At 45.2% G+C, this 15,953-nt stretch overlaps 1 protein-coding gene across 3 annotated transcripts in view; it reads left to right on the forward strand.

Moving 5' to 3' along the window:
- The first annotated feature begins 3,799 nt into the window (after nt 1-3,799).
- Nucleotides 3,800-15,953, forward strand: part of Opcml (opioid binding protein/cell adhesion molecule-like) — a 1,111,269-nt gene continuing 1,099,115 nt past the window's right edge. For all 3 annotated transcript variants that reach the window (XM_063264778.1, XM_063264779.1, XM_063264780.1), the window contains exon 1: nt 3,800-3,930. In XM_063264778.1, the coding sequence (XP_063120848.1) occupies nt 3,870-3,930 (61 nt within the window). In that variant the 5' untranslated portion in view covers nt 3,800-3,869. The remainder of the gene's footprint in view (nt 3,931-15,953) is intronic.

Here is a 15,953-nt window from a genome sequence, read left to right on the forward strand (position 1 = left end):
CCCATGAGCCTACATAACATAATGAATCCCAGGGGAGTCTGCTACAGAGTGAGACACTGTCTCAAAAAGGTATGCATACATTTATATACATACATATATTTATATACTTATTTATATATAAATAAATATGCATTTATATAGAGATATAAATGCATTATCACAATACTATAGAATTCTTATATAATTTCTATATATAAATTAACATATATAAATATATAAATACATCAGGTTTTTAGGAGATAAAGTCACTCTAATGATGATTCTGCCAGAATATAATCTCAGGTTTTTCTGTTTGCAAAGTGAATTTCTTCTTCAAGAGAAGCTATTGTGTTACAGACATTGTGATTTCATTGAGTACACTAAACAGGAAACAGTGAAAGAACTAAGCCTTGAAATAGAGTTGGGATTGTCTGCCGTCTCTTCTATTGCCTCTTCTAAGAACTGAGAGGCAGCAGCATGGTTTGCCTGGATTGTTCTTACCCTATTAGAAGTTACTAGATGCTTGTTCCTGATCCCTGGTAGCTCACTGTCTGGGAATGGGTTGTTGTAGATTGGCTCTTTATCCCCCACCCCCAACATCCATGTGTTGAAAGCATAGTCCACTGTACTTGTTGTTGGAAAGCAGTAGAACCTTTAGTGAGGAGACTTAACAGAGGTCATCTTGAAGGGAATAGTGGCCCTCGAACTTTTTCTCTCTCATGTTTTTCAATTCTTTGGCATGGCAGTTACTATTTTGTTTTGCCCCTTTAAGCATCAGATCTAAAAGATTTGTATGTACTCAGTCACAGCTACAGTGTCCAAAGATGTGAGCCAGTGTACTCCTTATTAAATTGATCTCAAGAGTTTCTTACAGGGATAAAAAGCACAGGAATGCAGCCTGTACTCTAGCTGTCGTTTGTAGGGAGGCTGTACTGAGTGTTCTTCACAGTCCTAATGTGCTTACAGAGAAGGTGGTGTTTTAGTCCCTGTGGAGGTCAAGGAGGGCCTGTGCCCAGTGCTACCCAGATTCCTCAGGTGCTCAGCACACAGCTGATGCTGCGGGGACTGCCCATCACTGCCAATTCTGTTCAGAAGCTTGGTGTTCCCTAGGCGCTCGAGCCCCATCTCTTTTCTCAATGGATCTTTTCAGTCATTGGTCATTGTAAGAAGTGAAGGCTGCCTGACCCTGAGCTCCAGGTGAGTAGCCTGCAACTTTGAAGATGCTACTTAAACTCTTGAGGATATAAGGATAGTACACCCCCACCATTATTTGTTGAAAAGATAAATAAGGGATGTGTAAGGCCAATAACAGAGTTTTTTGTATGGAGATGATCAATACCATGATAATGCTCAACACTATCATTTCTTTATACAGAAGAAACAGAAGAATATGGGCTTGCATTTGAGGTATGTCACTAGCTATGGCCCTGGATAGGTTACTTAACCTCTTTAAATCTCAGTTGCCTCCTCTCTCAACTGGGATAAGGACTCGGCATGATGCCATATCTGAAGTCCTTAGCCAACAAGGGGTTAATGAGTTGCCCAAACAGACTTATCCTCAACACCACATTTAGATTCCATTTTCCTCTTCTCCTGCAGCCAATCTATCGCCAGACCTCATCTGTGTCTGTTAAGATGAAAACAGTTCACATGTTCCCTAGAATAGCTCCATAAATGAATGTCCCTCATTCATACTCTTTCTTTTCTCAAAAGGAAATTAACTCTTTGGCAGCCTAATAGGAGATCCTTAAATTACAGGACTTCCTCAGTGTCTCTCCTAAACTCCCCCAGCCGCACTCTTCGTTTTCCTAAAGGCCTCTTGTATGTGTCTGCCAGTCCTCCTTCCTGTGCTGTCTGTCTGTTTCCCTTCCGTGGCCTATCTTATCCCTCCCTGCCTTCCAAGTCTCTCTGTGCATCAGAGGACTCCACTAGCAAAGCTTCTTCAGACTTCAGTCTGGTACTGTCCTTGTTTAGAGGGTCCACTGATTGCTCTGCTTATGCAAGCTTTCCAACTGGTGGCTGGATAGAAAGTGACTTTACAACGTAAGGCATATACATTCTATTATCTTCTATATACATTCACTAATACACCATTCCTTTAATTTTTTTGCTGGAGGAATCTTCAGATGTATCATAGGGCTTTTGCAGATAAGAAGAAACAATATTTTTCTTTGACCGAGCCTTGGAAAAGCACTTTATATTAAGCAAGAACTTGCTAAGTGATGATGATGATGATGATGATGATGATATCAATTATTGTGTTTGTAAGAAGGGAAATGATCGATGTTCTACTTGCTTAAAGGCAAACATGTTATTTCCTAGAAAGATTGAAGTTCTGTTGGATGCAAATGAGTTCCAGGCATCCCTCTACTTCACCAAACCTGACTCTATGATAGGATAGACCTGGGTTTGAATCTCCACCCATTAGCCATAGGATGTTTCTCAAGTCACTGGTACTTGCTGAACTGAAATCTGAGGGTAACGATGTCTATGGGGCAGAACTCTGGTGGGGACAGCTGAAATGACACCTGTACTTCCCTGTCCCATAGGAGGTGTTAGAAATACAACACAGAGAAAACCAGGGAGGAAGGAAGTGTGCCACCTGGAAAGTCACTCACACATAAGAAGTGGAGCACATGCACAGTGCTGGGGAGGAATCCCAGCAGACATGGGGTCTTTGGAGAACGTCTGGGAACAGAGTTACTCTCTCTAGAACCTCCATAGTAATAGCCAGTGCCATTCTCATTGCCCATTGTCAAAGTGCAGGGGGCCATACCAGTAGTGTGCAACGCATATTCCAGGGAGGGCAGATAGAGTGTGTTTTGGCTGCATTCTGAGGTGCAGAATTATGGTTCCTATAAATTGTCATTGCACAGATGCAAACTGGACCATGGGGAAAGCGAACAAGTAAGCAAAGCAAGAAGGAAAGAAAGAAAAAGAAAAGAAAGAAAAAGAAAAGAAAGGCCAAAGCCACAGGCATCGCCTTGAGCCTTCTTCTGAGGACTTCTGAAAGTTTTTGCTTCTTTGAGACCTAATTTGGATGTCCCTAACTAAGTGTGCTGGGACCATGACAATTGTTTGGGCTTTTGTCTTGGTAGTATTCCCCTAATGCTCTAATTGTGGAGAGCTGGCCAATTCCCTGTATCATTGATGAGAAAAAGCCTGAACATGTCCATCTTCCAGCTGGGAAGCCAGGTTGCTTTCAAGTACTCTTGCTGGCGGGATGGGGAAGTGATGCATTTGAGCAGTTTCTGAGCGAAGCTCTGGCTGCATCCTGGGCTGGAGACCAGGAAGGCGGAATGATAAGGCTTTGGCATGGGTATTAGTTAATTTCTGCCAGGAAGCAGCCTTTTCCTGTTCCTTGTGTCCTGAGACCTGCTAGGGTAAGATTTAGGGAAGGGCATTAGACCCCTCCCGCTGCCCACCCAGGAGCGGGTGTGCCCATGCGAGTCACACTGGCATACTCACACAAATCCCAGCAGTACTGCTGCGCGGTGAGGGGGTGCGCAAGGGACAGGCTTCAACTCCCCTTGGAGTGGAGCCTTCCCAACAGGAAAGTCTCCCGGTGTCGCTCAGGAGAGTGGAGCCAATGTGTGGCTTGGAGGTGGTCTGCTGTGCTCCCAGTGAAGATTGGTGCTGATGATTCTTACCAGTTGTGTGTATGTGCAAGGGGGAAAAAATCAGAGACGCTGTCTGCCTGCTCCCATCTCGCGCGCGCTCTCTCTCTTCTGCTCTCTCCCTCCCTTTGCAAACATTGGATTTAAACCTGCTCAGAATTCAGCACAGAGGAAGCAGCCTCGGTGGTAGCAGCAGCAGCACCAGCAGCAGCAGCACCAGCAGCACCAGCACCAGCAGGAGCTCGCCGGGCCGCCGCGCACCACAGCCTCGAGATGTACCATCCCGCCTACTGGATCGTCTTCTCGGCCACCACTGCCCTGCTCTTCATCCCAGGTAATCAGCAAAGAAGGATGTTTTCTCTCTGGGCGATGGTGCGGCTGCTAGGGCAGAAGGGGAAGGGGGAAGAGGGAGAGGCAAGGAGGAAAAGAGGGAGTGCAAGAGGCATGTGAGTGAAGGTGGGCTTGCCGCGTGCACGCAAACAAGCACACACACTCACTGGCTAGCTGGCTCTCAGGCAGACAGATGCCCACAGCAAGCAATTTACTCCCTTCCGGGGAGCTGGGTTCGAGATCTGCACAGTGCTGCAAGGCGGTGCTGGTTCTGTGAAAGGCACAACTGGCATTGACCAGCTGTGGTCCCAGGGGTGACAGAAGGGGGGCTTAAACTCCAGGCGCAAAAATCTTCTTGCGCGCTGCTGTTGGGACCTGCATCAGGAACTGGCATCCCGCTCAGTACTGGTCTCTGTTTTTTTTTGAATCCTCGTAGTCTCTGTGTCTCTGTTTCTTGTGTTTTTTTTTCTCTTTCCCCTTCATGTTTTTTCTCTCTTCCCAACGCTCTCTCTTCTCTTTTCCTTCCTTCCGAATGAACCCTCCCCTCTATTCCCACTCCAGATCCCCACCTCCCTGTTTGCCTTCTCATTCTTTCACGAATTCTTCCCTACTGCATTTTTTTTTCTTAACACAATCCTTCCACCACCTCTTGTCCTTTCTTTATCCTTCCATCGAATGGGCAGATTGTGCCTTTGAAATCCACTTTCTCCTTCCTAATCTTCACATCACAGCAGAGATGTGAATTTCCCCTAATAGATTTGATCCACCGGGGAAGATTGGGAAATCTAGTCCCTAGTCCAGGGTTGTGAGAGTCCCTGCCCTGGGAAGAGATGTTAATGCAGTGCTCTTTCTCATAGCACTTATTTGTTTGGGCAAACCAAGTCTGCAGTGACCCAGGTAAGATGCGGCAACCCTCCCTAGTCAGCCTGGTAGACTCCTTGCAGAATCCAGCACGTCTTAATAGGGTTGGTAATTGCATTGGAGCCCTTGGCAAGCAGAGGACTGTGCTCGCAGGCATCTTTCACACAATGCTGAAGGGGCTGGAAGGCTCGTCAACATTTTAGACAGCATCAAAGGGTCTCTGGGTCTTTCACCCTTTAGGGGCATTTCTTCCTCTCTCTCTCCTCTCTCTCTCTCTCTCTCTCTCTCTCTCTCTCTCTCTCTCTCTCTCTCTCCCTCCCTCCCTCCCTCCCCTCTTGCTGTTGCAAATGGAGATGTATGTTTTCTGTTAAACATTAGCTTAGACCTAAATTCCCTTACATATGTACAGAAATGAATGCCAAGATTCTTAACCCTCCTCACTCTCATAGGTAAAACACAATTTTTCATTTTATGTTCAGAATCCTTTGGTCAGGTTTTCTCCCCTTTCTTTTGAACATAATTCTCCAAAGTACTTCTAAGCTACCAGAGAAAATTAGAAAAAAAAATGGAACTTTATTGGAAGGAAAGAGAGAGAATTGAAAATTTTCTTTAAAAGAAAAGATACCCGTTGCATAATGTTGTGTCACTTTATTAAGTACATTTTAATTAATTTGAAAATTTTATGCCCCCTCAATTAAGTTTCAAATTGAACTTTTCTGAGAAGAGATGGGTTCTAAGCCAAGTTCCCAGATGTCTTTTGGGTCTGGCAAGTTCAAAGTCAGGAGGGTGTCCCTTTTCTTCTTCTAGGGTCTCCAGTGTAGCAAGGGGAGTGGGGAAGGTCCCAAGCAGAGCCCAGTGCTCAGTACCTGCTTGAGCCTGATAGAGGGAGCCAGGTGGGTGCTTCTGATTCTCTGCAAAATGATAAACTTTCCTGAGAGTTCAGGAAGCTCCTTGTGGACTAATCTCTCCTCCTACTGTGGTTCTAAGGGCTTGGGTTAGGACCTTCTTGAAGAATGGATGAGGAGGATGGGTTAAGGACATACTTCACAGGGTCTCTGCATCCCCATGGCTGTCCTAAGGACACAGTACACCCCAAAGTCAGCCAGGAACTGAGTTGAAACTTTCCTCTAAGGATCTCCTAGTACCCTAAAGCATTGTGCTTGTAGGGAACAGGCAGTCCCAGATTACAGCAATATCCTACCTCAGACTTGAAAGGGGCCTCCACTGGAGTTCCTGAATCCTGCCTGGGTATGAGTGTGATGGTCCAGCTCTTCAGTTATTTGGGAGAGCAGGCATCTGAACAGGGTTGTCTTTACCCCAGTAGGCAGGCTTTACAACCTACTCCGAGAGATGCTCTAACCCGAGAGACCCGGAAAAGGGAGGAAGAAAAGTTGGTGTTAGTGGAAAGAAGGAAAAAAGACCCAAGGATCTGAACCTGGAATCCCGATGCATCCAGAAGGCTTGTGTCTCCTCATTGCCCACATCTTTTACTTACTTCAGTGTCTTTGGACTTCTTTTTAATTTTTTCTTTTGTTTCAAATCCTGCCTTCCCTCCCAAGAGGTTAACACCAGCTCCTTAGCCATTTACTCTCCCAGCAGGTAAAACCAGGCTAATGTGATCACAAAACCTTGACCTGGTTAGGCCTCCATGCTACCTCAGTCTGCAGCTTTTCATTTCTTCGCAAAAACACCTTTTCAACTCAGAATCATTTTCAGGTTAATGCTGTTGTTGCCTTGTCCTTCCCAGGGGAGACTGATGTGTTCATAAATTGTTTTCCTAAGCAGAATTTCGAGGGTGGGAAGACAGTTGCAAGGGGGAGACTATTGAGCTCACATCCAAGACAGGACAGAGAAAGGGGTGTGGTTAATGATGTGTTATGCTAAGAAGCATAGTCCTGAGACCCAAATGATGAGGCTGAGTTGGTTGTCCCAGGTAGAAAGAGACATTAGGCTTTTAGAGAAGAGAATTTGTATGTGTGCGCACTTATGTGTGTGCATGTATATGTGTGTATGTGTGTGCATATATGCATGCGTGAGCGCGCACGTGTGTATGTGTGTGTGCGTGTGTATGTGTGTGCGTGTGTGTGTATGTGTGTGCGTGTGTGTGTGTGTGTGTGTGTGTGTGTATGTGTGTGTGTGTGCATGTAAGCACACTGGGAAATCTAGGCCCTTGATAGGCATATGATTTCCCACTGAGCCATATCATCGGTCCCAGGAGTCTTTATGACCTTGAATCTGGGCATTGATGGGAGTTAAGTATGATAGAGGAACCCAAAGTTAAGGCTGCTGGGTATTTGCATCAGAACCACCTGGGTATAGGAGCTCAGATCAACATGTGAAGGCCATCTTAGACAAGAATATGTATAAATGCTGAGCACTTTACGTCCCTCTGATGACTTCCATATCAATCTGTCTAGTTCTAAGTCACTGTCCTTGAAATTCAGTCTTTGGGTGAAGTCACATTTCCCTCCACCAGTCTTAGCATTATAGCCATGGAACAGAGTGGGGCAGACTCCACAGTCTTAGGTAGTTGAGGGAAAGAGTGGATTTCTAAGCTGGAAGCCTGCTTTTCTACTAGGAAGACCTTTCCTATGGGGTGTCCTTTTTACTCCTAGGTATTCAGGGGTCTTCTCGCCTATGTACTGAGCAGAGAATTGCTGTGAAGATTGAACCTGGGTTTGTGACCTGTCACATCTTAAACAGGTTTCCCATCATTGATTGTCAGAAAGCCTTGGGCTTGGCTGGAAAATTCCCAGAGGCTTAAGATGTCCTCATCTTCTACAGGCCCCTTTCCCCTTTGTATATTTTATTTCATTAAGGATCTTGGGTCTTTGGACTGAGACAGGGCATGAGGAATTTTTAGCCAATTTTGAGGATCTCTGTCCCCACTTCCTCCCAGTGTTGAGAAGCCTGGAGGTCTGTTTCCCTGTGTTAGAGGATTCAAGAAGGAAAATGTAAGCCTCAGGGACCACTGACAGTTAGGGCCAAGGACTAGGCATCTGATTATTGAAAGGTTTCATCACCCTTATGCCAATACTTCTTTCCCACCCAGCTATCATGTGGCTCTCAACCCTGTAAATGATTGGCATATTAATAAGGTCAGACCATGTCCTGTTGGCATTCAGCACTGACCAGTGACAATAGCAGGCCCTTAGAAGAAGACAGGCAATACGTGGCGTTTTAGTTGCCTGGAGCTGGGCAGTGTGAGATCAATCAGTGATCCCAGATGGATTGAGATTCTTGTGTGTTGCTCCAGGCTTGCTTGCCTCCTTGCTTTCCTTGTGTGGGTCCCTTCAGCCACAGCCCCAAAGCCTGGAACATTTAGGAGATGCCTTAAGTAGCCCACATCTGCTGGTGCTTGTGGTCTGGCAACTCGAGTGCCTGGATCTCCCATCAGCCACTGGAGACAGCCCCTATGCTCACAGCTTCAGCCTGGCCTCTGAGCTTCATGGGGCAACATGTCAGTGGGCAGTTTCCCACTAAAAGGATCTCTACGCCAGCTTCTGTGCATGCTGAGAGCTGAGAAGTTACAGGCTTTGCTTCGGAGCTTTTTGGAATCCATTCAGTTTGTTCAGCACGTCTCATTTTGCCAGTCTGTAGAAAGGGTTCTGATTCTGTATGGCTATACTGGACAGAATAAAAACCAAAAATCTAGGTTAGATGTTAACAAGGGAAAGCTTAAGAATTGTTATCATGAGAGAACATATCCCAGACTAGTGACGTACATTGCAAAGGGAGAAGTATGCTCGTGTGTAGGTGACTAGAAAATATGGTTCTCACTGTTGAAGAAGACAGAGGACAAGATGGAACTGTACTGACCCATCTATATCTTCGCCATGGTGATGAAATACAATAATGCATTCCTTTATTCATCGAGACTTTATATTTGTTCTGATGAATTAAGACATCTCCCAGTTTCAAAACCACAAGTACAGCAAACTAGAAAACTGTTTCCCCCTTTCCTTCTTTTTGACACCACTGAAGCCATATACTGACGTGGACTTTGGTTTTTCTGCTCTGCAAAGCTAGTGGTGGAGACCGGTCTTTGCGTTCCTGAGGGGCTGCTTGGGAATGTTTTCAGTGCGGTGCAAGGTATGTGGACTTATTCAGCAGCCTTTGAACACGTGGGGATTTCTGTAGCACGGGCTCACAGCTTCATGTTCACATGACCCTTTTCAGCCTATGGGCTAGACTTTCCTCAACTTGGCTCTCTGGCTTGGGGCCCATCAGCCTCCTAGCCTGTGTGTCTGTGGATGGTTGCCATTCCTCTGCAGCTGCCTGCAGCTGGAGAGAGAGGGCAGATGGAAGCAGACCCACTCTTCCTGTCACGGAACTCAAGTGTCAGTCCACAGATGGCCTGTGGCTGCTGACAAGCCAAGCTGTCAGGGATGGTGGATACTGGCACTTTGCATGTCCATGGAACCTTCCAGACATGGAGGCTGAGCAGGCTGGTGTCACCTTGGGGTGGCTTTGTTCTGCTGTCCCACTCCCGACGATGGTCTCAGTGTAACTCTAGGTCCTGAGGTTGTCTGTTCTCGCCATTTATGCTGTAGTCAGGAGCCGAAGATTTAGAATGCACTACTGATTTCTAAAGTCTTCGTCTCCTGTGCCTTGCCGCAGGTGGAGTGATATGATAGGAACAGATACAGTTCCAGTAGGCAGATTTATGATCATTCATTCAGAAGCACATAAAGGTAATTCTGAGGATGGAGCAGAAAGAAATTCTCACCCAGAGGTGAACATGAAGACAAACACAGGTGTGATTACTTCCCTATTACGTGTGTGGGCAGGCATGCACACCACTGGTAGAGTTTCATCATCCTCTGGCAGTCACAAAGTCATTCCTTAGGCTGAATTCGTACACACACACACACACACACACAGACAGACACACACACATACACACACACACATACACACAGACACACACACACACACACACAGACACACACACAGACACACACACAGACCTACACACAGACCCACACAGACCCACACACACAGACACACACACACACGCACACGCACACACACACTCAGACACACACACAGACCCACACAGACCCCCCCACACACACAGACACACACACAGACACACACAGACACACATACAGACCCACACAGACACACACACACAGACACACACACAGACACACACACAGACCCACACAGACCCACACAGACCCACACAGACCCACACAGACACACAGACACACAGACACACACACACACACACACACACACACACACACACACACACACACGTTTAGCTACTCGTAAAGTCTCAGCCACAGCTCATCACAAAAAGCAAGCCCATCTTCCTCTTGTCTAATGGCTTTGCACCTCTAAGAGAACACCCACCGGAGCCTTCAGCCTCAGTGCCCTTCCTATTGGCACATGGCAGAAGTCTGTGCCATACATGGCCATTCATGTGTGCCTTTGCTTGACACTGTAGAAACTCCCTCTACAGCTACCCACTCTCTTCTGTATCCCAAAGTCAGTGGGCTCCAAAGGCAAAACTTCCACTTATCTCTCAAGATCCCCTCCTATCCAGAACTCTTGGTGCCCAGAGGTTGTGACTCCCCTGCAGCCACTAAACTAACTTAATTAAATGTTTGCAGAATGCTTTGAGACACCTCTGGGCAATGTGCTGGGTAAGTGCAAGGCATTATCATTATGAGGCAGCACATTGCCTTTAACAAGCAGGGACACTGTGCTGAGAGACCCCTGGAAAGGCCAAGATGAATCGATGCATCAGGACACAGGCCATTGATTGGAATGGCTGCTCGTATGTTCCTGGGAAATGATAAGTGACATTTGAATTGAGCACTGAAGTCCAAGGTCTAGAAAAACCAGGATATTGGTCATTCCAAGGGACAGAGACTCGGAAATGGTCCGAGTGGCTATTCTTGAACTCTTGCTTTGTGTTTCTCTCTCTCTCTCTCTCTCTCTCTCTCTCTCTCTCTCTCTCTGTGTGTGTGTGTGTGTGTGTTTTGCAAATGTATAATGCTGTTCTACTGCGCATGGGAGATTGCTGATGAACTCAGTAAGGAGGGCAATTGTTATATGCTTTATGACTTGCCGGGAAAATTTACATTTACTCTTATTTGTTGCTTAACAAAGGGATACGGGACATCACTAGATTGTGTGGACTCCCAATTGTGTAGAGTTTACAAAATAAAACCCAAAACCCTCAAAATTGGACAGAGTACACAAGGCCATGTTCTGTGCTGGGCTCCCCACTTTTCAGCACTTCGTTTCCTTTTTTACTCACTCTTCCTTCCTCTCTAGCTCTTCCGTGGGCTTTGGTCCCTTTGGTCAATTTAATCCCCCATAAAAGAATTCCTCATAGGCTTTTTACTCAAGCATAAAAATTCTGATCTATCTATCTATCTATCTATCTATCTATCTATCTATCTATCTATTTCCCATGAACCATCTTTTTTCTTCTTTTGGAGCTTAGCAAAAGTATTACTTTCTCAAAACAACCTTCTCGATGCTCTAAGGTAGCTAGGCCTTATTTATTATGCAAGTTCTCAGCGCCAGGCTTCTCTTCCAACACCATGAGTTTATGCCTTGATTTTATTTTTCCTTCCACCTACTGTGGCCCATAAAGCTACACCATTCTCCTCTCCAGCACATTCTCATTCCCTAACACAGTGGCCGAGGTTAAGAGCACAGAGTATTTGTTGAGTGAGTGAATGAGTGGGTGAGGAAACAGAGTAGGAAAGAAACGATAGCCAAACTCATACCAGTATTAGGTGCCAGCTTACTCTGCATGTCCTTTTGATCATGCTTTCTGAATTCTCAAAAATGTCTGGGTTCCTGGGTTGTACTGGCCAGCAGCTCATTTGTTTGTAGAGTGGGCACGAGGCTTGGGAACTGCTTTGCCAGTGAGAAATGGAAATGTCTAGAAAATGCTTAGATATTAGTATTCACTCAAGGGTTTATGAACACGAGTCAACACTAGCTGTGATCTACCAACCAGACAAGATCACAGCTCAGTGCTGGAACTGGAGAGCTGTGAAAGTAACATCTCAACAGACACACCTGTGTAGTGAGAATTCTGAAATGTTGGTTTCCGTAAAAGACACAGCAATTATATAAGAATATAATTTTTGTTTTAATTCCAGCTGTGGGGATATGGGGTTCCTCCACAGCAGCTGACCATGGTTTGCCTCTTGCTTTAGCAGAAGTAGGGTTTGGGTAGCTCCAGATAGTTTCTGCAACCGTGTGATCTTTGGAATTCTGGGAATTTTTCTGATAGTATATAAATGCTAGGCCCCTGAGAGGCAGGTTTGATGGTTGGTGGTTGTTGGGGGGGGGTGCGTTGATTGCACATTTTTAAGTTAGATGTGCTCAAGGAAGAAACAAGAAGAAAGACATTAGAGTTAAGGATCTCTTTCTTTATCCTCCCTCTTCCTTCTTTCTCTCTTATCTAATGACACAATATGAAACAGGTAGAATAAATGGTGCCCAAAGGAAGCAAGAGTACCACAGAGTAACTAAGGCAGGGTACATGCCTGAGAGTATGTGACATTCTGTATACATGGATGTGGCCCTAAACTTGCTATTGGCCTAATACAAACTGAGGTGACTCAGCACATTTAATCAGACTGTCTGTTTGAGGAACCTCAGTTGTTTGAAATTTACAGTCATGCCCCTGTGCCAGAAACTGAGGATTGTAATAATACAAGAAGGGATTTTTGTTATTTACAACAAGTAAACTGCTGCACTATGGCTAAGAAAATGCAGATGGCATGCAGGGTGGGAATTAAACATGACCAAGGGACATAAACATGACCAAGGGACATAAACATGTTGTCATTCTTATGGGAAAGGTAAAACTGGGCTCAGCAAGACAAAAGAATTATAAGGTTCTATTGTTTTTATACCTAGTCAGTTTTATAGTGTAGTCTGTTCACCAGGGCCGTTACATCATGGTTCTTGGGCTTGGGATCACAGAGGTCTTGCCTGGCCTATCTATGAATGTTTCACAGTGTTAAGCACATGTACTTCTCAGATATATTATTTACTGAGGAAATAACTAAAATAGTTATGGTTGGTCCGGGTTTGCAGCTAAGCAGCTACTGTGCTTTGCTAGTATGCACGGAGCAAGAGACCCACGTGCATCAAGCCAACACCTATATGATTGGGAAATCACAACTCAGGCAGGATAAGGATGGGGATACACTTCCATGATTGCCTGTAAGGAGGGCTGATGTTGCCACCAAGCTCTGTGCCAGTGACAACTGAGTAAAGACCTGAAAAGAAGTTATAAGAGATGTTTTAAGGCCCAGGGAAGGGAAGGGACAATGTGTTGGTTTGAATGAGAATGGACCCCATCGGCTCATATTTGAATGTTTGTATCGTAAGTGGTAGATTGCTTAAGAAAGATTATGAATTGTGGCTCATTGGAGGAGGTGTATTCCTGGGGGTGGGCTTAGAGGTTTCAAAAACCCATGCCAGGCCCAGTCTTGCTCTCTTTCTGCTGTGTAGTGTAGATCAGATGCCAGCTTTCAGCTACCGCTCCAGTACCTGCCTGCCATGGTTCCTGCCATGATGATCATGGACTAACCATGTGAAACTGTAAGCAAATCCCAGGTAAATACTTTGTCCTATACATTGCCTTAGTCACAGTGTCTCTTCATAGCAATAGAACAGTGGTAATCAAGACAGGGAGTATAGCTCGGACACACAGGGTAACTGTGAGGTTCAGGGATTGATACCAGGGGAGGAGGAGGGCCAAGGGAGGCCAAGGAGTTAAAGATATTTTGAGTTGAGGCAAGAAAAGACATACTTTATTCATCAGAGCATAGACCTTGAGGCAGGCATACACTGACACACAGGTTGGCATAGGTCCAGGGAGACTGGCACATTGAGTGCAACGAAATACACATCCAGAGCTACTCAGAAAGGCTGGGGAAGACAGAGACAAAGGCCAAGCTTAAAACTTCAGAACTTAGAGCCATGCTTATATAAAACCCACAAAAAGGTGGCACCCAGCCTGAAATGGTTATGTAACAGATTACACCACTGTTGACTTTGGGGTTCCCTGGACAACCAATGTCAGCCGTTTTGTTGCTGACATATAGCCCACCTCCTGCTCTCACAGTTTTCCAACCTTAGCCATCTCTGCCAATGCTGGTTATCTCTACCAGCACCACATTTTTCCAAAACATAAACTGGCTTGTTTAGTCTTTTGTTCCCTACATGAGCTCAGCAAGAAACCTAAGGGCTTACTCTCCTACCTGAGTAGAGCAGAGAGGAAAAATGTGTGGCCCAAGATTAAGCTTCCAGCCTGTTGTGCAAGTGTCAGAAAAGAAACATAGTTTCTGAGGGCCATTTCAGTTGTAATTCTGGAAGTGATGATCCATGATTGGTATAACTCATGCAATGGGTGTGGACCATGGTTTGTATCCTTGACTTCTATTCTTGCAGCTTGAAGAATGGATTAAGGATGTACATTGCATTTGGGAGGCCACTGACACATCTCAGTGGCCATGACTTAGACCTCTGGGAGAGGTGATCAGAAAAGAGAGGCATGAATGAACCTGCCAGTCTTTAAAGGAATATTGTGGGTGAGTTACAGAGATCATGGAGTCTGATTCTAATAACAGAAACATAGCAGGACAGTCCTTGTGACCTGTAAGTTCCACTGCTAGTGCCTTGCCATGAGTCCTCTCTCAGTTGATATATAGTCTCACCATAAAAGAGGAATAGGTGGCTTTTTGGAATTCCACCCTTCCTGGAAGCAAAGCAATTTCAGCCCTTGACACCAAGCCTAGTGTGTCCCTGAACTTCTAACTATATTTAAGAGATGACAGAGTTCTAGTTGTCTTATCTGTTGTATTCTACCTTATTTTTCCCCCTGGAAGAATCTAGGCTGTGGTTAGAGGAGCTTTGATTGGATCCTTGAGTGACTATGGACACTTTAATTCAACCACATGACATAATTATGATGGCACTAGAGTATGTGTAACCTCCTACAAGGCAACTCATTATCAGGGATCTTCTGAGCAGAGATTTGTATCCATGGTCTCCTGAAAACACGTTTAGGTGCTTGGAAAGGGACTTCGAACACTGTCTAGTTTATCCCAGCACTGAGGTGAAGGGGGTCTAAGATTCTTCTGTAAAGTCACATAGTTAGAAGCTCCTCTGGGTGACAGGTGCTATAGTCTGTCTGGAGTCATTCCTCTCTGATAGTGAAGAGGGAATACTTACATTTTAAATGGATACTGCATTGAGAGATGGCCCCTTAACCTTGGGTACTCTTCTATTCCGTGCTGTTTATTCACTTTAGCATTTTATTCCCTAAAGTGTTTGTTCACTTTAGTGCACAGAAGAAACAGTGAGGGACAAGGTAAGGCAGTGGGAAAAACTCAAGGATTAGGGTCTGGGGGCAAGAAGCAAAACAGAAGCCTGGTCCCTTGTAGAACAATGACCCTTGCAAGTAAACTTGGAGACTTCTAGAAATACATGGCTCCTTGGTATAAGGAAGGCTATGCTTAGGGCAGTATAATGAAAAAAGTGTCAGATTTGTGTCAAGCTGATGGGATTCACATCAACCTGTTTGGTCTTCACACCATGACAGGTGCTGGCTTTTATCATCACCGCCAGCAAAACAACTCTTTTAAAATTATGTTTTTGGCCTCAAAACTGTACTGAACCAAGAGAAAAATCCATACCAAGAATCTTGTAACCTCTATGCTAATGGTTCATGGTAGACTTACACATCATATGCATGTGCATCATACCAGTTCTATAATTAAACAAGCAAAATGGCCAGTCTTCTTCCCTTTCAACACCTCTGCTTCAAATCAGCAAAGTGGAAATGGGCACAGTAGCTGCAAGGAGTTGTAGATAAATTCAGAATGAGAAACAAGAGTTCAAATTCAGATGCATGCCAGAAAGGATCAGATGGTAAGATGAGACACAGCACTGGTAAGGCAAAACACCTAGGGGCATTCCCTTCTCTACAATGACAGGCTTAAGGAAGCCTGAGGCTAATCTGAACAAGCCAACTTGGTTCTTCTGAATAGACCAGTGCCAAGGGATTTCCTGTATTCTTCAATGAGAGGGAGGAATGCTGGAAGAGAGAACATGGCAGATGGAAATAGCCCATCAGCTTGCAGGCTCCAAGAGAAACTGGAGTTTCCTTAGGAG

Source organism: Rattus norvegicus, chromosome 8, assembly GCF_036323735.1.
Source record: "Rattus norvegicus strain BN/NHsdMcwi chromosome 8, GRCr8, whole genome shotgun sequence".
Taxonomy (NCBI): Eukaryota; Metazoa; Chordata; class Mammalia; order Rodentia; family Muridae; genus Rattus; species Rattus norvegicus.